Source organism: Tiliqua scincoides, chromosome 6 (assembly GCF_035046505.1).
Source record: "Tiliqua scincoides isolate rTilSci1 chromosome 6, rTilSci1.hap2, whole genome shotgun sequence".
Lineage (NCBI taxonomy): Eukaryota > Metazoa > Chordata > Lepidosauria > Squamata > Scincidae > Tiliqua > Tiliqua scincoides.
This window is the reverse complement of record NC_089826.1, coordinates 10,644,566-10,665,954: the sequence shown is the minus strand read 5'-3', so window position 1 is coordinate 10,665,954 and position 21,389 is coordinate 10,644,566. Positions and strand designations below refer to the sequence as shown.

The following is a 21,389-nucleotide window of genomic DNA, read 5'->3' as shown; positions in this document are numbered from 1 at the left end:
GCATTCATTCACCTTAGAGACGCGCGTGCGGCACGTTCCGGTGGGAAGCGAAGGCCGCGGAGTCATCCAAGGATCCGCGTGGTGCCGTCCCGTCTCTCGGTCGCCACTAAGGCGGCAGGCGACATGAGGCGCCTCATGGCGGCTGCCCGCTTGATCTGCCGTGTGGGCGGGTCGGTCCGCCTCCGGCCCTTCCACCGTCCACCGGCGGCCGCGCTGGGCGTCTTCTCCGGCTGCCCAGTGGCCCACGGCGCTCAGGGTCTGTCATGGTCCAGCGAGCGACCCCTCCACACTGTCTCCGCGGCGGCTCTGGTGCAGGCGGCGCCCGCCCGGCTTCAGCCCTACCTGCGCCTCATGAGGCTGGATAAGCCCATTGGTGAGTGTGGCTGTCACTCACTGGGAGGGCGGGCCCGAACGAACAGGCCCCGCCCACCAGCTTGACTGCTCCTGCTGGAACAAATGCAGGTGTTGGGTGCCCACAGTCGGTCCAGTTTGTGTGCTTTTACGCGAAGCAAGGGCCCAATCCTAGGCACGCCTACTCAGAAGGAAGTCCCATTATAGTCAATAGGGCTTACTCCCAAGTAAGTGTGGTTAGGACTGTAGCCTAAGAGCCCAATCCTCTGCATGTCTACTCAGAAGTAAGCAAGCCCCACTACAGTCAGTGGGGCTTACTCTCAGGTAAGTGTGGATAGGACTGTAGCCTATGAGCCCAATCCTCTGTATGTGTACTCAGAAGTAAGCAAGTCCCACTACAGTCAGTGGGGCTTACTCCCAGGTAAGTGTGGATAGGACTGTAGCCTATGAACCCAATGCTATGCACACCTACTCAGAAGGAAGTCCTATTATAGTCATTGGGGCTTACTCCCAGGTAAGTGTGGATAGGATTGCAGCCTAAGGCTCACATTGAACCCAGTTAGGGTTTCTTCCCTGTAAGTATGGTGTCACATTTGCTTGGGTGTAAATTCTATTGCTTTTGCAGGAGTTTACACTTAAAGCAGCTGTCCAAGGTTTTAAACAGAGCTGTGTCCTCACACCTCTTACATGAGTCCCCGTTTGTGAACTGGAAATGTCAGGAATTGAACTGGAAGCTTTCTGCAGTCAAGTTCTTACAAACGTAAGAGGGACCCCGCAGGGTCAGGCCAAAGGCCTGTCTAGTCCTGCTTCCTGTATCTCACAGTGGCCCACCAAATGCCTCAGGGGGCTCACAAGACAACAGGAGATATGAATCCTTTTGCCACTCCCTTGCATCTGGCATTTTTCTAAATACAGTGGTGCCTCGCATAACGAAATTAATCCGTTCCGCGAGTCCTTTCGTTATGCAAGTTTTTTGTTTTGCGAAGCGCGTTTTCCCATAGGAAATGCATTCGCATTGAAATTTAATTAATCCGTTCCTATGGGCAAGAAAAGTCAAAACAAAGTCAAATTTGGTTTACAAAGTGTTTATTAAGTGTTCTTTAAAGGCATACATACTGTACAGAGGATTTCAAAAACCGGGGGGGGGGGTGCTGAGTGGGGAGCTTGAAGGCTGTAATCCTGTGCACACTTTCCTGGGAGTAAGCGCAATGGGACTTACTTCTGAGGAGACACGCACAGGATTGTGCTCTAAGCTGGGGAGGACACAGCAGCTGCATTCAATTGCTTGCTTTTGCCGTGATCATGGGGGGAAAGGTGAAGGAAATGGGGCAGTGAGAGGGTGAATGAGCGATGGGGGGATGCTGAGTGGGAAGTTTGAAGGCTGTAATCCTGTGCACACTTTCCTGGGAGCAAGCTGACATGAAGATCCGCCCCTTACTAGGGTAAACGGGATCATAAAGGGACATGAAGATCCCCCCCCCTTAAGACAAACCAGGACAATAAAAAAAAATTCGTTATGCGAAGCATAAGTCACAAAAATTCGTTATGCGAGTTACCAAACTTCGCGAACCGCTTTCGTTATGCAGGTTTTTCGGTGCGCGAGGCATTCGTTATGCGAGGCACCACTATAGAAGTAGTAGCCTACTTCTATACCAGAAGATTGCATATACCCATTGTGGCTTGTAATTCTTGATAGGCCTTCTCTCCATCCATCCATCCAATCCCGTTTTAAAGGCATCTAGTCCAGATTCCATCCTGTGGCAAGGTGTTCCACACACTAATCACATGCTGGCTAAAAAAATATTTCCTTTTGTCTGTTCTAATTCTCCCGACTTTGAATTTTAGTGGTTGTTCCCTGGTTTTGGGATTGTGTTAGAGGAAAAAGAACATCCCTCTATCTATCCCATCCATAATTTTGTATGCCTCAATCATGGTCCCCCCTCAGGCACCTTTTCTCTAGACCAGGGATGCCCATACCCCGGCCCTAGGGCCACTTGCGGCCCTCGAGGACTCCCAGTCTGGCCTGTGGGGAGCCCCCAGTCTCTAATGAGTCTCTGGTCCTCCGAAGACTTGCTGGAGCCCACACTGGCCTGACACAACTGCTCTCAGAGTGACGGCCAACAGTTCAATCTCTCGGATGAGCTGTGGGACGAGGGCTTCTCCACTGCTTACTGTTTCATGTCTGATACAGCAGTGGCAGCAAAGGAAAGGCCGGCCTTGCTTTGTGCAAGGCCTTTTATAGGCCATGAGCTATTGCAAGATCTTCATTCATTCCATCTCTAATGTTCTCTTCATTCCATCTCTAAGTTCCATCTCTAATATATTCATTTATGCAAATTTATTCAATTTGAAATGTAAATTGATTCTTTTTTTTCTGGCCCCCGACTTAGTGTCAGAGAGATGTTGTGACTCTCTTGCCAAAAAGTTTGGACACCCCTGTTCTAGACTGATAAGCCCTTTTTTCTTGAACTTGACCTTTGAGTTCCTTCCTCAGTGTTTTACCCATTTCTTTTAAGAAACAAAATGAATGGGAAAACCCACTCATGTTTAAATGTGCGTATTTTCTCATGATGCTATGGGCTGGGGTAACTGACAGCCAATCCTAACCAATTTACCAGTGTCAATGCCGCTGGGCAATAGGGTGCATGCTGCATCTAGCAATCAGGGGAGGGTAGAGTCATTCTCAAGGTAAGGGAATGTTCCCTTACCTCGGGGCTGCATTGCAGCTGCATTGGCACTGGAAAGTTGGATAGGATTGGGCTGTCTCATTCAGTTCATTGAAACTTGCCTCCAAGTAAAGTATTCAAACTGTTCCAAACTGTCATTTATAGCAGGAGGTGTTCTAGAAAGCACAGGTGCTCACTGTTAGTAACAGTAGATGTCTCAGTATGGGTGAAGGTGTAAGAGAGAGTGATCCAAAAAGTTTACTTTTTTGTTGTATTAAATGATATTGCAAACATACAAAATAAGTTGCAACATGACTTTGTCCCATCCATGTACATGGCACTTTAGATAAGATGGAAAGACAGGAACTTACCCCAAGGATCTATGGTTGGTTCAAGGGAGACAAAAAAGGAAGGGGTGAGAGATGAAGTAAACACAAAGTAAAAACAAAGATGGGTAAAAACATACAAGCATTTCAGTTACAGGTCCTTACACTTGGTCTCAGTAGGATGGGGGACTGGGAGGTTGTTCTGAAGTCTTTGCAGAAATGATACATTTTAAGAAGAGATCTGAAGGAAATAAGGCAGGAGAGGTCACGTAATTACTTCTGAAAACACTGTCAACACTGAGTTGTCCATGGGAGAAACAGTGGGTGGGAGAAAACAGTATTCTTTCTATCTTATTTCTCTAATTCTTTATTCACATGCTTTATCTATGTTGCATAGCTGGCCTTTTCCTACTCATTATTTCTTTCTATCTTGTGCTCCTCTGTTGCTATGCTTAGTTCTTCTGTACCCTTTTTTTTGAACTTTGACTTCCTGTTGGAATAAATTGCCATCAGAAATATATTAAAGAGGGGGAAGGGGCTAGCCAGCAACTGAGTAGCCAGCTTTCTCAAGCTGTTTTTCCCCAAAAACTGTGGATCTGAGGAGATCCAAGGATTGTTTGTCAGGAGAGACAAACTCCTCCATGTGATGGCTGATCCCTGAGGAGATAAGGCCTGGCCAAGGGGGCTTTCCCAGGAGATTCCACCATCTTGGCAGCAATGGTGAAGAATTCAGGTTGAATCAAGCTGAAGGCCCCAGCAGGGAAAGACGTTTAAAGACGTAAATAAGTGTTGTTCTGTTTGTGTATGCCTGGCGTGGACTGAGTAATTTGATTGCCTGATTTGTTTTCTTGCCATGAAAAGAGGGGGGGGGAAGGTTCCCCTCCCAGCTGTTTATCAGTGTGAGGAGAAATCGTAGAAGAGATTTACCAAGCTTGTTATGGATATATGAAAATATAACTATAACTTTACAACTTTGAATTTCGGTGGATTACAAATTAACTGTCCTTGGATAAAGTTTGTGTATTGGAGCATTTATTGCCTTGGTTGGTTGCTGTTGTTTGGGATTGCCTCAAAGAGCAGCTGGATGTGTTGACATTCTTGAGGAGGAATTTGGTTGTCAAGGTTACAAGTATAAACAGATAAGTAAAAGAGAAATGGCAGAATGGGCAGCAAAATGGCAGATGCACTTCAATGTCAGTAAGTGTAAAGTCATGCACATTGGGGCAAAAAATCAAAACTTTAGATATAGGCTGATGGGTTCTGAGCTGTCTGTGACAGATCAGGAGAAAGATCTTGGGGTGGTGGTGGACAGGTCGATGAAAGTGTCGACCCAATGTGCGGCAGCAGTGAAGAAGGCCAATTCTATGCTTGGGATCATTAGGAAGGGTATTGAGAACAAAACGGCTAATATTGTAATGCCGTTGTACAAATCGATGGTAAGGCCACACCTGGAGTATTGTGTCCAGTACTGGTCACTGCATCTCAAAAAAGACATAGTGGAAATGGAAAAGGTGCAAAAGAGCGTGAGTAAGATGATTATGGGGCTGGGGCACTTTCCTTTCGAGGAAAGGCTACGGCGTTTGGGCCTCTTCAGCCTAGAAAAGAGATGCCTGAGGGGCGACCTGATTGAAACATACAAAATTATGCAGGGGATGGACAGAGTGGATAGGGAGATGCTCTTTACACTCTCACAAAGCTCTTCAACCTCTCCAGACTGAGAGCAAAGTCCAAAGTCCAGCTGAAATGTCTGCGTGACTTCCTCTTTGCCGACGATGCAGCTGTCACTGCCCACTCTGCCAAAGATCTCCAGCAGCTCATGGATCGTTTTAGCAAGGCCTGCCAAGATTTTGGACTGACGATCAGCTTAAAGAAAACACAGGTCATGGTTCAGGATGTGGACTCACCTCCCTGCATTACAATCTCTGCGCATGAACTGGAGGTTATCCATGACTTTGTGTACCTTGGCTCAACGATCTCCGACACTCTTTCTCTTGATACCGAGCTAAACAAACGCGTCGGTAAAGCAGCTACCACGTTTTCCAGACTCACAAAGAGAGTCTGGTCCAACAAGAAGCTGATGGAACATACCAAGATCCAGGTCTACAGAGCTTGCGTCCTGAGTACACTTCTGTACTGCAGCGAGTCATGGACTCTCCGCTCACAGCAGGAGAGGAAACTGAACGCTTTCCACATGCGCTGCCTCCGACGCATTCTCGGCATCACCTGGCAGGACAAAGCTCCTAACAGCACAGTCCTGGAACGTGCTGGAATCCCTAGCATGTAAGCACTGCTGAAACAGAGACGCCTGCGTTGGCTCGGTCATGTCGTGAGAATGGATGATGGGCGGATCCCAAAGGATCTCCTCTATGGAGAACTCGTGCAAGGAAAGCACCCTACAGGTAGACCACAGCTGCGATACAAGGACATCTGCAAGAGGGATCTGAAGGCCTTAGGAGTGGACCTCAACAGGTGGGAAACCCTGGCCTCTGAGCGGCCTGCTTGGAGGCAGGCTGTGCAGCATGGCCTTTCCCAGTTTGAAGAGACACTTGGCCAACAGACTGAGGCAAAGAGGCAAAGAAGGAAGGCCCATAGCCAGGGAGACAGACCAGGGACAGACTGCACTTGCTCCTGGTGTGGAAGGGATTGTCACTCCCGGATTGGCCTTTTCAGCCACACTAGACGCTGTGCCAGAACCACCTTTTTAGAGCGCGATAGTCTTTCGAGACTGAAGGTTGCCAATATATATCTCACATAACACCAGAACCAGGGGACATCCACTAAAATTGAGTGTTGGGAGAGTTAGAACAGAGAAAAGAAAATATTTATTTACTGAGCATGTGGTTGGTCTGTGGAACTCCTTGCCACAGGATGTGGTGATGGCGTCTAGCCTGGACGCCTTTAAAAGGGGATAGGACAAGTTTCTGGAGGAAAAGTCCATTACGGGGTACAAGCCATGATGTGTATGTGCAACCTCCTGGTTTTAGAAATGGGTTATGTCAGAATGCCAGATGCAAGGGAGGGCACCAGGATGAGGTCTCTTGTTATCTGGTGTGCTCCCTGGGGCATTTGGTGGGCTGCTGTGAGATACAGGAAGCTGGATTAGATGGGCCTATGGCCTGATCCAGTGGGGCTGTTCTTATGTTCTTAAATGAAATAACAAGAACAGTGCACCAGTGTCATCTAGTGGATTTAAAAAGACATTGCAAGAACTGGATTTTTATTTATAAGTGGCACAAAGAAGATAATATGCTGAGGACATCTAGTGGTTTAAAAGAACATTGCAAGCAAAAGGTTTTATTTGACTTTTTAATTTTATTTTGTTATTGTTGATGAGTGATTAGAGGATTGATTGTTGATGTGATGTATAGATAACGGAAAGTGAAAGTGATTTGTTTGATAACAGATATTTGAGATTTACAGGAAGGAAGAACGAAGATGGTGGGTAAACGAAGCTCGCCAGCAGGTTCGAAGCTCGCCAGCATCGGAGATGGGACTTGGAAAATTAATACATGAGGAAACGAAAGGGAAAGACTGGAAACAGTGTATGCAAGATAACATGGAAAAACTGTTGGCAATGGTACAGTAACAAATAAACCAATCTGTACAGACCCATGCCAGTGTAGATGCTTTAACTAAACAATTAGATGAGCTTAGTGGACAACTGATGGATGTGAAAATTAGATCAGAAGAAAATAAACAAAAGATTGAGAGATTGGGAAAAAAGATAAGAAAAGATCAAAATGAAATACTGGAGACAGAAGAAAATCAGCAAGACACACAGACAACGTCAATGGAAATTCAGATGGATAGTGCAGCTCGAGTGGTGAGGATACAAAATATACCAGAAGAGAAAGGGGAAGATACGTTGCGACGGATTGTCAGATTAATATCAGAATGGATTGATACACCAATGGAGGAGATATCTAAAGAATTGGATTCAGTGAGAAGAGTGAGCACTTTTTATCTGAGAAAACATGAATTACCAAGAGAAATTTGTGTGAAATTCATCAGAACCCTTTACAGAGATAAATTACTGAAGGCCTCACAGGAAAAGGAATGGTTAGAGGATGATAATAAAGTCAAAATTTTGAGATATGTTCCATGGAGAGTGAGGAAGAAGAGAAAGAGAAAATAATGAATGTGGCAGAAATGGGCAGACTTTCAGAAATTTTGAATCACAAATGAAAATCGACACAAATTGAACAATGGAAACTTTTGGTTGAAAATGAAGTTTTAGAAATATATGATAGGGCATTTAGATGATTGTATTACATATATAACTTGATATGATATGATAGATGAATGATGAATGAAAAATGAATTTTCTAAATTTAGAAGAGGAAATTGATTAAGATAGTTTTAGTTTTTAGTGATATATGATAATGATATATGATTTCCTGCACCCTTTTTTGTTTTGTGTAGAGAAGTATGTTTTTTATGTTATGTGTTGTGTGTTTGCTTATATTTGTTTTTGAAAAATATTTAAAAATTTAAAAAAAAGAAATCTATGAAAGGTATGTTTTAGGCAAAGCTATCTGTGGCAATTAAGAGTTTTTTTTCTCTTTGTCCTTGCTGTAGGTTATGCCTGGTTTCTTACACTAGTCACACTTTAAAGTTAAACTCTTCAGTGTTTCAGTTTTCTATTTCTTCCTCACTAAGAAAGTATTTTTCTTAACTATATATTTGATATTTACCAGCTTAAAAAAAGCAAAGTAGTGAAAATCATGACATGAAGGAATTGACATGCTTATATTACAGTTTTGTTTTTTTTTAACCTGTATTTCTCATTCCCTAAATCCTTTTGCAATTTATATTTTTAGGAACCTGGCTGCTGTATCTCCCATGCACCTGGAGTATAGGTCTTGCAGCAGAACCAGGTTGTTTGCCAGCCTGGGACATGCTGTTACTCTTTGGTACTGGAGCGCTCCTGATGCGTGGAGCAGGCTGTACGATTAATGACATGTGGGATCAGGACTATGACAAAAAGGTAGAGAGAACTCCATGGACTTGAAAAGAGCAGGCAAGCTCATAATGTTTGATAAGTAAGTAAACTGGTCTCCTAAAGCAAGTTAAGAAAAACAAAGCAAGAGAGAAGTAACTGGGAACTGGGCAGCAGGCAAGGAAGGACTCTTCGTTGCACCATTGCTGTAGTTGTAGGTGCTGGCATGGAGGACTTGTGACTGTTTGCTGCCTGATTCCTGGCATTGTGAGGAAGTAGCTGGTGTATGCACACGCTTTTTAAAACACTGAGTTAGTATGCCACTGTGGGCTCCCTAAAGGGTGTTTTGTCCAAGGCCCCCATAAAGCTGGAGCCATCTCTAAGTAGTGTGATGCTTGACAAGCTGTTATCGAGGAGCTATGGGGGGGAAGGAATGTGGATGTGTGTGTGGCATAACTCTGGTTCTTGATTGTAGCTGTTTGTAATGGTTTTATATAGGATCCCATTGCCTTTTTTTCTGTTTGGATCCTATTGACTCTTATGATGTGTGCCTGCCCTCTAGTGGAATCAGGGGTGCAGCACATCAAGAGTCTAGAATCATTTTAAAAATGCATAATTCTGTGACACTGAATTATTCTGATGCATGAAATTTTAATTCTGTAGCTTGTGTGTTCACATTTGTGTACAGTCTGATTTCATTTTCAATGATATAGTAGCATGCCTGAAATAATTGTCTGTGCTCAGGTTACAAGAACAGCAAGTCGACCCCTGGCTGCTGGAGAAATTTCAAGCTTTCAGTCTCTTGTTTTTCTTGGAGGACAGCTTAGCTTGGCTCTTTGTGTCCTTTTATGTTTAAACTATTACAGGTAGGTTAGACACGATTAGTGATTTCGCTAATCTTCTGGGTATACATGTTGATATTATTGTGAGCTCTTAAATATAAGAAACACTACATTAGAATTGCTCAGATATGGATTATTAAATGAAAGATGTGTGAGGCAGGTGTTGACAAGAATCCAGTGTTGTGTTACAACATTCTAACAATCCACATGATCAACCAATTCAGATATAATAATAGCTGCAGGCCCTGCCTAGAGGCAAGCCTCGGAAGGGATGCAACCTTTTGTCACTAAGCTCTACATAAGGGATGATAAATCTTCCGTCCTAAATAATTTTGCTGAACGAAAGCTGTGTACAACAGGTATGTTTCACTACACTGTAAATTAATTATAGTGTAGTGAAGCCTATTTCAGATATGAAACATATTTCAGATGCAGACTCTTGAAATTATAAAGAGAAGTTGTGGGTGGGTTAAGAGGTTTATATCCTGTCCTTCATCCGCAAGAGCACACGGATTCTAGCTTGGTGGATTTTACGTTGTTTTATATTCATTTTTGAAACTGAATATATAAATTGATTTACACCTCAATTTTCTGCCTCTGAAGAGGTCCTCAAAGCAGTTTATAGCAATTTTAAAAATATATACAAGTATGATGATAAAAATCAGCAAAATACATAAAAACAGTTCCCAGACCAAAGTTACCAAGTACGTGAAGAAGATAACAAGTAGAGGAAAAACAAATATGTGGGGGCAGGGGTGCTGCATTTTAACCAAAAGCCTGCTTGAAGAAAAAGGTCTTCACTAGGCAGACAGTAATATGATGCCTGTGAGAGGGTCCAGGCAGGCAGGCAGCCTTCCCTTTGAGGGAACTCCAAAGTCTGGGGGCTGCATCCAAACAGGTGCTATCATGATGTTGTGGAATGCATCATTGTCATCCTGAATCTCCTGGGCACAAATACAACCATTAAAATAGCAGTTGTTAAATAAAATATGCAACATAAATTATATTTAAAAATCTGTAATGCACCCCCACCTTCTTTTCTAGTATTATTTTAGGAGCAGCCTCTTTATCTCTTGTGGTGATTTATCCTTTTATGAAGAGAATAACCTACTGGCCACAGTTGGTCTTGGGTGAGTATAGCATTTTTCTTTTTTCAAATGAGTTGTTCTTGCTGACTTAAGGCCAGACAGTTTGGTGTGGGGCATTCTTCGCACAGGTTGATCACTGGTACGCTTAGGCTGCAATCCTAACCACACTTTCCTAAGAGTAAGCCCCATTGAACAAGATAGGACTTACTTCTGAATAGACCTGGTAAGGATTGTGCCCTTAATTTGACAAAGAATTCTTTATTTCTTTCTTTGGTGTCACAAGAGTTAATGTGTCATTCTCAGAACACCAGCTTATTATGGAGTTGTTTTTTTCCCTCCTCTGGGTAAAGTTGTAATAAAGCAACTCTGTGGGTTTTTCTGGAGAAATAAGACCCACTGTGGTCAGTGGAACTCATTTCCAGGCAAGTGTACATTGGAGTGCCACATAAAGCTGGTGTGAACAAACAGTCAGTGGGGAAATTATCAAACTCTGGCAACTATGCAAAACCACAGGGCCTTCTTTCATAATTGGAGCTGCTGCATCTGCAGTATCCTCCATTGCGTTCTTTGGGGAGGGAGGCTAGCATATTGCAAACATGCTAACAAAAATCAAATTCATGTATGAAATAAATTTGATAGGATTGGCAATTGAGCTCCAGTGAGCACTGGCAACACCTGAAGCTATGATGTGAATTCATTTTATTTTAATTAACATTGAATTAGGGCCCTATCGTATCCAACTTTCCAGTACTTCTGCAGCCTCAGTGCAGCCTCAAGATAAGGGAAAAAATGTTCCTTTACCTTGAGGAGGCTTCTGTGATTGTCCCCCCAGCACTGGAAGCAGGGCATGCCACATTGGCATGGCTGCATCAGCACTAGGACGTTGAATAGAATTGGGCCCTTAGTCTCTTGTTTCTCCACCTTTGTTTGATTTAATAAACTGAGTTCCAAAGAGCTATTGAGCCACCCCCCAAAGTGTGCATGCATCCAGTTGGATTTTGTTATTTTTTTTCTTCTTTGGGCAATAGACGGCTCTGTCACACTATACATTGCTATTGACACCCTCTTCCTTTCTGAATAGCAGTTTGCCCTGCAGCATGGCAGTGCCGTAGGGCAGCAGTTCTCAAGCCTTTAGCAATGGGACCCACTTTTTAGAATGAGAATCTGTCAGGACCCACCAGAAGTGACATTGTGACTGGAAGTGACATCATCAGGCAGAAAATGTTTTAACAATCCTAGGCTGCAGTCATACCCACACTTATCCAGGAGTAAGCCCGTTTACTATCATTGTTAAAAGCGTATACATAGTAGCCTGTTAAAGGTACATATCTGTAACATTTCCCCAAATGCAGTCATATACCATGGTAGCATCAAGTCTAAGAGATTAAAAATAAAATATTGAAATGAATGGGGACCCACCTGAAGTTGGTTTGCGACCCACCTTCTGATCCACAGTTTGAGAAACCTCCCTGGGGCATCCAGAACTATGCGAGACTTTTCTTGGAACTTGAGTCAGAAATGTTGCAATGCTTGCTTCTCCTATGATGAATTCACCTACGATACCATAGCATTCTATTTACCTATCATAGATCTGTTCTATTTACCCAGCTTATTTGTTCAAATCAACAAAGAGCTTAAGCCTTATACATGGCCACAAAGGTATTAAATGTAAAAAGAACATTCTAAGGGGAACCTGGTGGTGTGTGTTTAGCTGTGTTACCTTTCTCTCTTCCTGTTATTTCATTCTCATAACAGCCTCTGGGTAGGTTAGACTGAGAGAAAGTGACTGACCTGTTTGACTTCATGGCTTCATGGGAGAACTTGAACTCTGGTCTACCTACACCTTGCCTGACATGACACCACACTGGCCAAGGAATTTTCAAACCTAGCCATCCTTCAGATGCGATTTTCCTCTTTGTTTGGCAAGTCAAATTTTGGCAAGTGGAGCCCTATGACAGAATAGGTCACACCCTCCCTCTGGCAGGGACAGCAATGCTGGTATTTTTTTGAATCTGTTTGGGAGGAAGTGTACTCAAGAGGACAAGATATTTTGAAGATAGAATCCTGTTCTCTTGAGTACACTTCCTGCCAACTAGATGCAAAAGAAGGCTGCAGTTACTGTCCGTGCCAGTGGGAGGGTGCAGCCTATTCAGTCATAGGGCTCCACTTGCCAAAACTACCTGCATAACCAATGAATATACCCTGCCCTCTTTTAGTATCTTGTCACCCCATGGGGTGAGTAGATCAGATAGAATCCATTTATGTTCCTTAAGCAAACACAAGTAAGGCTCATAAATGGGAGGGGCAGAAATGGAGCAGTACTGCTCTGCTGAGAAAGATTTACCTGGTTGCGCAGTCCTGACTCACTTCCTTAGAATATAGTGAAAGAAATTTAGCCATCCTTCGACTTTAGCCATCCTTCGACAAAGGCACACTTGTTCAGAATGGAACAATGGGAACATTCTGTTTGCATGAACTGGAGTCCTTTTCTTATGGTTCTTGGCTTACGTTCTCCAAACAAGTGTGGAAGCTTATGCCGGAGATATCCAAATTTTTACATAGAGAGCAAAATTGCACAAGGGTTCTTCCTCCTCCCTGTTATAGTTCCCTGAGCCCCCTGACAGCCACTTCAGAAGAACTGCACAACACAGGACATGGTCTTTCCCCCTCATGTTACTGTTGTCCTGTGCATATTGTAGCACTTGACTTTTTTTTGTGCTGGGAACATGGAGTAGAAATAGAACTGTGATCAACTAGTTTTTTTATCGCAAAAGCCAAAGTAGTTCTTAGCAAATCTCATGCCACAGTAAGACAGCTTGTCTACACTGCCACACAACTTAGTGGTACTTTCTTGCTCCAGACAAACATAACTGGTCCTCTGGGGCTTATAAAAACAGCCACAGTTGCTTCAGAAAGCAGCAAAACATTTTGATGCTCAAGTCATGTTTCGCTACCTTGCTGATTGCTCCATTGGATCTCTTTGGGATGGAAGGTGTGAAATGTCCTTGAAAAATTAGTTGTTGCATTCTGTTTTTCTTCGTTGTCTCTCTTAGGCCTGGCCTTCAACTGGGGTGCCTTACTTGGATGGTCAGCCATCAGAGGCTCCTGTGACTGGTCTGTGTGCTTGCCCCTATATTTTTCGGGAATTATGTGGACATTGATCTATGACACAATTTATGCCCATCAGGTATATTACTTGCTTAGTACTTAAGGAATCCTTTGAGATGAGGGACTGGCACTGTGTGATTTTTTTTTTTTTTATGAGCAGTGCTACAGTCCTGCTGAATTGGAAAGTGGATATAGATGGTTTTTGTTTTATTGAAGTGCTTTTATTTGTGTAAATAATCTTAGCTTTTTTTAAGGCCATACATGAAAGAATAAGTAACTCATAAGCAGATATATAAATATTTATCTTAGTTTCCTTGCTTTTTCTTGATGATGTGAGCCTTCAGATGCTTGCCTCTGTCCCCACAGCTTGTTTAAAAGATTTTTATACCACTTTTCCTATGCACAAAACAGTGTACAATAATGAAAATACAAGAAGTAAAAACTATTTAAATAAAACACTTAAAAAAATTAAAACAATACATGAGCAGTTGAAAGCTATAAAAACAGTTGAATGATTTGGGAATGATGAACATTCGGGAATATTGTTGAATGATTTGGGAATGATGACTCAAAAGTCCATTAGTTGCTCTGGGCATTCATAAATATTTATGTAATTTCTTCAGTTGTCAAAATATTTACATGTCTCTTCTCAGGCAGCTGGATAACAAGCTTGCAAATCAAGCTTATTATCCCCTTATTACAGAAGGGAGGCTGAGATTGCCTTAATTGCTTGTCTTATAGCTCCCCAGTGAGTTCAGTTCTAAACTTTGAGCTGGGTTTTTTTATTTATGCTCCTAACCATGACCATGGCTCTCCATCTTCCTTATTCTTTCCTGTTTTGCACCTACTTTTGTCTTGAATAAGTTTCTATTAATTCAAAATGTGTTTGGTATAAAATTACATTTTTATATTGGCCTTCTTCCTTTCTGTGGCTACAAAGCCTGATTTGATTCCTAAAAGCACCATTCCTCCTTACATCAGTCTGCTGTTAGAATTCTTAAAAACTTTGCAACCTTTCACTGTAGGACAAAAGAGACGATCTCATTATAGGTGTGAAATCAACAGCCCTCCGGTTCCAGGAAAACACAAAGCAGTGGCTCAGTGCTTTCAACATTATGATGCTTCTGGGGCTTACTGTGACGGGAGCAAATTGTGCTCAGACGTTCCCATACTATGCAGCTGTGAGTGCTGTAGGCCTCCACTTGGCTCATCAGGTTAGATCCACTTTCATATTGTTTTGCAAGTAGATGCTTTAAATGGATGGACACTATATTAATTTGACTTGAATTTGTAAGGGTTTTGCTGTTGCAGCTAAGTGAAGCTCCTGCTGTGGCTTATGTTGCCATAAGTTAGCTGTGCTATTTCCATGTGTAGAATTGATTGTTTTGACGGGGGGGGGGGAGATAAAGGAAAAGGTCACTCTTGAAAAACAGTGGGAAAACACTGAGTAGAGGATGGAACAGCAACAGGTACATTTATTGTGGTCTCAGGGAGAACTTTTCACAAAAACAATTTGGGGGAGAGGGTGTTGATTTGACAAAAAATAAAAACTGAATATCTGCAGTATTGACAAATATTGTCTTCTTTCATAGATCTATACTTTGGACATAAACAGTCCCAACAGTTGCTGGCAAAAGTTTGCTTCCAACCATACAGTAGGACTTTTGCTCTTCATAGGGATTGTATTTGGAAACTTATGGAAAAGGAAAAATCCAGAAGAAAGGAAGAAACCTTCAGACACCAAGTAGTGTGGAAGCAATAAACATTGAGTAGAAAGGAAATGAAAACAGGAGTATGAAAGAAACTCAGCTAGTACTGTCTTTGTATTTTGATTGTGTGGTTGAAGTGGCCATTTTTCAAACATTGTATATTTATGTATAAATTTCTTACAGTTGGTATATGGTCTTGGAAATATAGCGGCTGTATTTAAGATGTCTTTGTTGCAACCTTGGGGAAAAGTCTACACCTTAGCTTAAACATTATAAAATTGTAACTGTGTGAGAGAATATACCATGACAAATAGCTTTTGCAATCATGTTATGAATTAATATTCTGAGTTTGTGTAAAAGAATCATATTTTTTGTTACATTCTATGCCGGGGTGGCCAACCCAGTCTGCCACATGCCACTTTTTAATATACGGAGTCTTGAGCATGCCATTCCACCATATTTTGGCCCTCTCCAGACCTGCTCGGTTGGTTTTGCCAGCCCATGTGATCTGCTGAGCCTTGGCTGTCTTCACCCCACCTTGGGCCTTGTCTCTTCCTTTATGGGCTTTTCGCTGGGAAAAGCGCCATGCACTTGTGGCCATGGAGCTCTGCATTGGCTGTCATAGTCATGACAGGTGACTTGCACGTGCCACTTGGTAAGTGTCCATGTGTCACTAGTTGGTACGCATGCCACAGGTTGGCCACCCCTGTTCTATGTTATGTCTTCAGAGCTGTTCAGAATTGCAAATTATAAAATGACTTTTGATATGGTAATGTTTTGTCATGTTCTCCTCTGTAGCGTTTCAGTGTAATACACCCTTTTTTCCTTCGTAAAAAAAAAAGATCTTAATCTTGCCTTTCCTAACCAGAATGGAAAGCTCAAGGCAAGCTTGTTCTTTACTGATTTCTTACATTTTATAAAACATCATCAAGCCAGCTAATGACCACAAAGAAGTCAGAGGAGCAAAAACAACCAGCAAAAGCCAAGATATTTAGAACAGAAATAAGCTAAATCAGGGGAGGCTGGCTAAAATTGAGTAGTTCTCCTAAACACCAAAAAGGAGGGGGTGGTCCTGATCTCTGCTGGTATAGAATGTTGAGGGCTGTCTGTTTAGACAGAAAAAGCCCTGTTGCGAGTTGTCACCACCTCTATTGTCAGTAGTGACGGCACTTGTAAGAGACCCTTCTTCCTAGATCACTTCATGTGGGTGCAGATGGTCCTTTAAGTCCTGGATTGTTAAGTGCTTTAAAGGTCATTGCTAGCACTTTGGATTGTGCCTGGAAATGTACATTCTGTAGCACTTTCCAAACATTCATTTGGTGTTGGGAAAACAGACCACCTGCTAGCACTTAAAATGGAACAATGTGCAAGGTTTGGTCTGTGTTTGCACAAGTTTTATGAGTGCCCAGTGGCTAGTGCTGCTGATGCCACATGAGGAAGAACGATACAATTCTTTGATCCCCCATATTCCCTTGCCACATCAGCCTATAGCACATTTATATTTAATTTTTTTAACACTCCTTTAGAAACTGTAGTGCTCAAAAAATTAAGAGAAAAATCACAACCCGAGATACCTGTTTTCTCCCTGGGCTACAGAAAACACTGCCATGAAGCCCTTTAAGGCAACTACTTGAGAAGGAAGCACTGAGGCCAGCAGCAGCTTTTCATGTAGATGTGGGTTTTGATGTGCTACTCCTGTCAGCTTTATTGAACTGACTGGACACATCTTTTGATGCAAATGGAGATTCTCATTTCCATGTGGGCCCAGGTACTGCTACAACTGGAGTCAGGTCCAGTTTTCTGTATTTTAATGCTTCGAAACATACTCATTTGTGCTCCAAAGATGACAAGGCCTGTGTCAAAACCTTTAGGAAGAGAAAAATCCTGAAAGATGGAAATGGTTTAGTAAGAGCTTATGACTGATCGAAATACAATTTGGTTTATACTTTGTCTCAATGTGTTGATCAGTTGTTTATTGCTTGTAAAATGTGCCTTTCCTATAGAAGATGGCATCACCTTGCTGTTTTATGCCTACAATTCGCTGTGTGGGATGAGTAACTTGATCCTGATACGTGAAACATTGTGAAAGGCAGTGAAATCATCCCTTTCATCATCACCCACTTACTGCATATGCATGTGCTTGGGGATGCGTCAGATCTCAAAACAGCAGCCAAAATTCTAGTCCCCTTGAAACAAAGGCAGATGGGATGAAATTTCAAGGGTAAAGAGCCAGAAATATTTTACAGTTGTTAATGCTTTAGCCATTTCTGGATCGGCTAAATCCAGGTTTCCCATGTGAAAACCATGTTTTGGTGGAAATTGTGTCATTTTTATGACACCACACCCAGCCCTATTCATCTTCGGTAATGAAATTGGGTAGTTGCATCGCAGCAGGAAATTCCAAACCCAAATGAGATACTATCGTGCAAGTGACCTTATTGCTGTACTTGAAAGGAGTGCTGCACCCTTCCAAGAAATTGTTTCCAAGACTGATTGTGCAATATCTTCTTTTTCTTGGTGGTACGGGGAGCTCAGGTTAGTAGTTTAGCTTTAAAAAATAGCCATCTGCATCGAACACTAAATGACACATACATTTAGTCACTTGAGACCCACCGCTCTGCACTGTGCCGGTCCATGAAATATTGGCAACTTACTATACAGAAGTAGAGCTCTTTTACAAGTTGAAGATCAAGCTACTTCTAAGCCACTTGGAGCAATAAGGTTAATGCAATTATCTGTTAATTGGATGTGAACAACAAGCTCCTGCAGTCAACTTGCTAGGCCAGGTTAAAGCTGGCTGGTTTACAGCAGCTTAAATTGCTTCCTGCAGGAGCCAGACTACTAGAAAAGAATTAGTAGCAACATGGGCTAAAAGCAGTAATCCATTAATTGGCACATTTGTTTGTCCCAAATTTAAATACTTGATTTGGAGCTTTCGCCTCTGAAATTCTGTTCATAGTCACTGGTACTGTTATGCACCTGTGGCAGGAGCATTTGATGACCGCTTCTAGCATAGCTACCCTTGTAGGACTCATCAGTTTGATCTCCTGTTTGCGAGGGGTGTGATGCTTATGGGCACATGGCTTCTCCAGGTTATATGCATGCACAATTGGTATGTCAACATTTCCCATCCCTATTCCACTTTGAAAGCAGTTTGATGTTGTCAAAAACAACCCCTTTAAAAGGGAAGCAAATTCTGGAGCTCTTCAACTGCACAAGGCCATAGCTTTATCTCTGTCTCATGCTGTAGCTGGTCTTGGGCACTTTGAATGGTGACAAATTTATTTACCGTATACAGGCGTGCCCCCCCCCATGGGTCAAGTGGAACTGTGGATATGGGTGAACGCCTGCCCCTCATCCTACGGAGCCTAGGGGAGCTGTGGAGGGTCCTCCCCTCTAGAGGGTCCTCTGAGCCCAGCAGAGGCCATGGATGACCGACCTCTATTGGGCTTAGATGGAGCCCTAGAGCTTAAAAAAACATCACTTCTGGTTTCTCCATGAAACCGGAAGTGATGTTTTTCATGCCTTATAAGGCATTGGGAGGGCTGGGGAAACCCTGGATGGTGAAATCATAAGGTATATTTTCATTAATTTTATTAATTTTAGTCTTCATTTAAAACACACTTACAAAGTGGCACTTAACACCCATAGTGGTGGCACTATGGTATTAAGTGCCAATTTGTAATAGTGTCTGTGTGCCTTATGATTTCACTTTTTTACCACTATTCAGTCAATTTGATTGTAGAGTTCTTAAGTAACAATTACTGGTAAGTTGTCTGATGTGCAAGAGTGACTGACAGCTTTTCCAGGATCTGGCCTCTGGTAAAATCAGACAAAATTATCTCATTCAAAGCATTTCATAAGTCCTTAAGTTTTACACTCATGTGCCAGTCATACAGGGGATAGACGGGGGGCCTGGCATGCTGAGGTCCATGGGATCACGAAGAGTCAAACATGACTTAACAACTGAACAACACCGGTCAGAGCAAATTCCATGATTTTGGATGCAAAACTTGCCCTTAAATTATAAGCGAGATAGACTTATATGCAAGTATGCATGGTACCTATTTTGAGAAGCTGCACCTGTAGAATTTCTGACTGCGCTGTTAAAGACAGAGAGCCCTCATGTGGGGGAGGGGAAAGCAACACTGCTAGGCTTAGTAGCACTCTGTTTACAGCTGGTTCAAGTGAAGAGAGTGGTCTTGGGAGAGGGTCATGGGAGCCTACTTTATATATAACTAAAAAATGCCTTTCTAGAAGCGAAAGAACCATGAAAAATAAAGGCCGAGTCAGATGCAACATGAAGATGGAAATGCCCAATATCTTTTTTAAATAAAGAGCTAGAGGGACGGGGAATTGTAGGCTTGATCTAAATTGTCCCCTGAAATTGGTATTAACTGTGGGGGTAAAAACCTCTGGGCACAATTTGAGCCATCTTTCCACATTCATAAAGAGAGCTGCAATCCTATCCACACTTACCTGGGAGTAAGTGCCATTGACTATAATGGGTCTTACTTCTGAATAGACATGCCTAGGTTTGAACTCTAAAAAATTCAGATCTGTGTGCATGTGCTAGTCATGTATGGAGGCAAATGGTTACCATCCCTTATCAACTGCATGTCTTATCTGTCATGCCTAATCTGCAACTACCTTATCGTGTCTCCTTTGGCCATAAGTTTTCATTTTTCACACAGCAGTTCAGAAGCTCCCGCTGCCCTCATCACAGCGCAGCACTGGCTGTCTGATCACATCCACAGTGGATCTCCTGGGGACACCACACCGGAGCACAAGTTTGAGGCTGTCACCATGCCACTGGCCTTTGCCACCCTTGGATAAAGGATGTCACAGTCTATGTTTTATGCCAAATGAGAGTGGTAGTGGGTTATTCCAACTCCAGGCCCAACAAAGCCATGTGCAAACCAGATGTTGGGAGAACTCAGAGAAGAGCTTCCCCTAGAGTGGTCCTTCCATTGGTATGCCTGCCGTATTTTGAGACGCTTCTGGCCTGTTTAATGCTTGCAGGGGCCTCTGCTGGCTGGCAAACAAACAAAGAAATCATTTCACACAGACTTCAGCTATCCCACACGTACATTTTGAAGCACCACCACCAGCAGTGGTGATGTAATTAATTAATTAATTAATTAGATTGTGTCATTAATCTGTGTAACTCCTTACCACAGCATGTGGTGACGGCACCTGGCCTAGATGCCTTTAATGAGGCTAGGGTAAATTTAAGGAGGAAAAGTCCAGCACAGGTTACAAGCCATGATGGGTATATGCAACCTCCTGGTTTTAGAAGTAGGCTACCTCAGAATGCAAGGGAGTTGCAAAAGAATGCAGGTACCCTTGTTGTCTTTTGTGCTCCCTGAAGCATCTGGTGGGCCACTGAGATACAGGAAGCTGGACTAGACGTGTTTTGGCCTGATCCAGTGTGGCTCTTCTTATGTTCTTACCAGTCACATACATGTCTGGATAGCAGTTAAGCTAAAATTCATCCCAGAGGTTGTTTGATGGCACCATTCTTGCGTTTGTTTTCAGATTATGAGCCCCTCTGGGACAGGAAATGAAAGTCCCCTTCCCCTGAGAAGACCTCCAGCAGCTTCCCAGCACATGTGGGATGCAGTGGGCACCATTTTGGTGCTGCTGTTCCTCCAGGCACCAGGTAGGATTGGATTTGGCTGCCTGAGACCTATAATTTTTTATCATTTTGCTGCCAAGACAGGTTTTCCCCACCCCGTATGTTACTCTGATTTTTTTGTTCCTGTATGCAGGACATCACATTTGTCTCAGCTGAACTTCAGCTTGTTGGTACGGGCCCAACGACTGAGCCCATCAAGATCATTTTGAATCCTGATTCAGTCTATCCAGGGTATTAGGTTTTCCTTCCAGCTGTGTATTTTCTGCAGGTTTGATAAGGATCCCCTCTATGCCCTCATCCAGTGTAGACATTTTGCAGAGTCCAAGACAGAGTGCTTTGGCGCTCCTCTCAATACAGTATTTCCTGCTAGATTCTAGACCAGGGGCGTCCAAAGTTTTTGGCAGGAGGGCCACATCGTCTCTCTGACACTGTGTCGGGGGCCAGGGGAAAAAAAGAATTAATTTACATTTAAAATTTGAATAAATTTACATAAGTTTTATAAATGAATATATTAAAGATGAACTTATATGAATGAATGAAGGTCTTGCAATAGCTCAAGGCCCATAAAAGGCCTTGCACAAAGCAAGGCCAGTCTTTCCTTTGCTGCTGCTACTGCATCACAGACATGAAACAACAAGCAGTGGAGGGAGCCCTCATCCCACAGCTCATGCGAGAGTTCAAACAGTCGCCCTCACGCTGACAGCAGTTGTGTTGGACCAGTG

At 42.9% G+C, this 21,389-nt stretch overlaps 1 protein-coding gene across 1 annotated transcript; it reads left to right on the top strand.

The window, feature by feature from the left end:
• Positions 1-16,978, top strand: COQ2 (coenzyme Q2, polyprenyltransferase). The gene is made up of 7 exons (XM_066632180.1): positions 1-373; positions 8,164-8,330; positions 9,027-9,148; positions 10,169-10,254; positions 13,266-13,399; positions 14,346-14,534; positions 14,913-16,978. The coding sequence occupies exons 1-7, from the start codon at positions 124-126 to the stop codon at positions 15,066-15,068; spliced, it is 1,104 nt and encodes a 367-aa protein (XP_066488277.1). The 5' UTR covers positions 1-123; the 3' UTR covers positions 15,069-16,978.
• Positions 16,979-21,389: the final 4,411 nt, after the last annotated feature.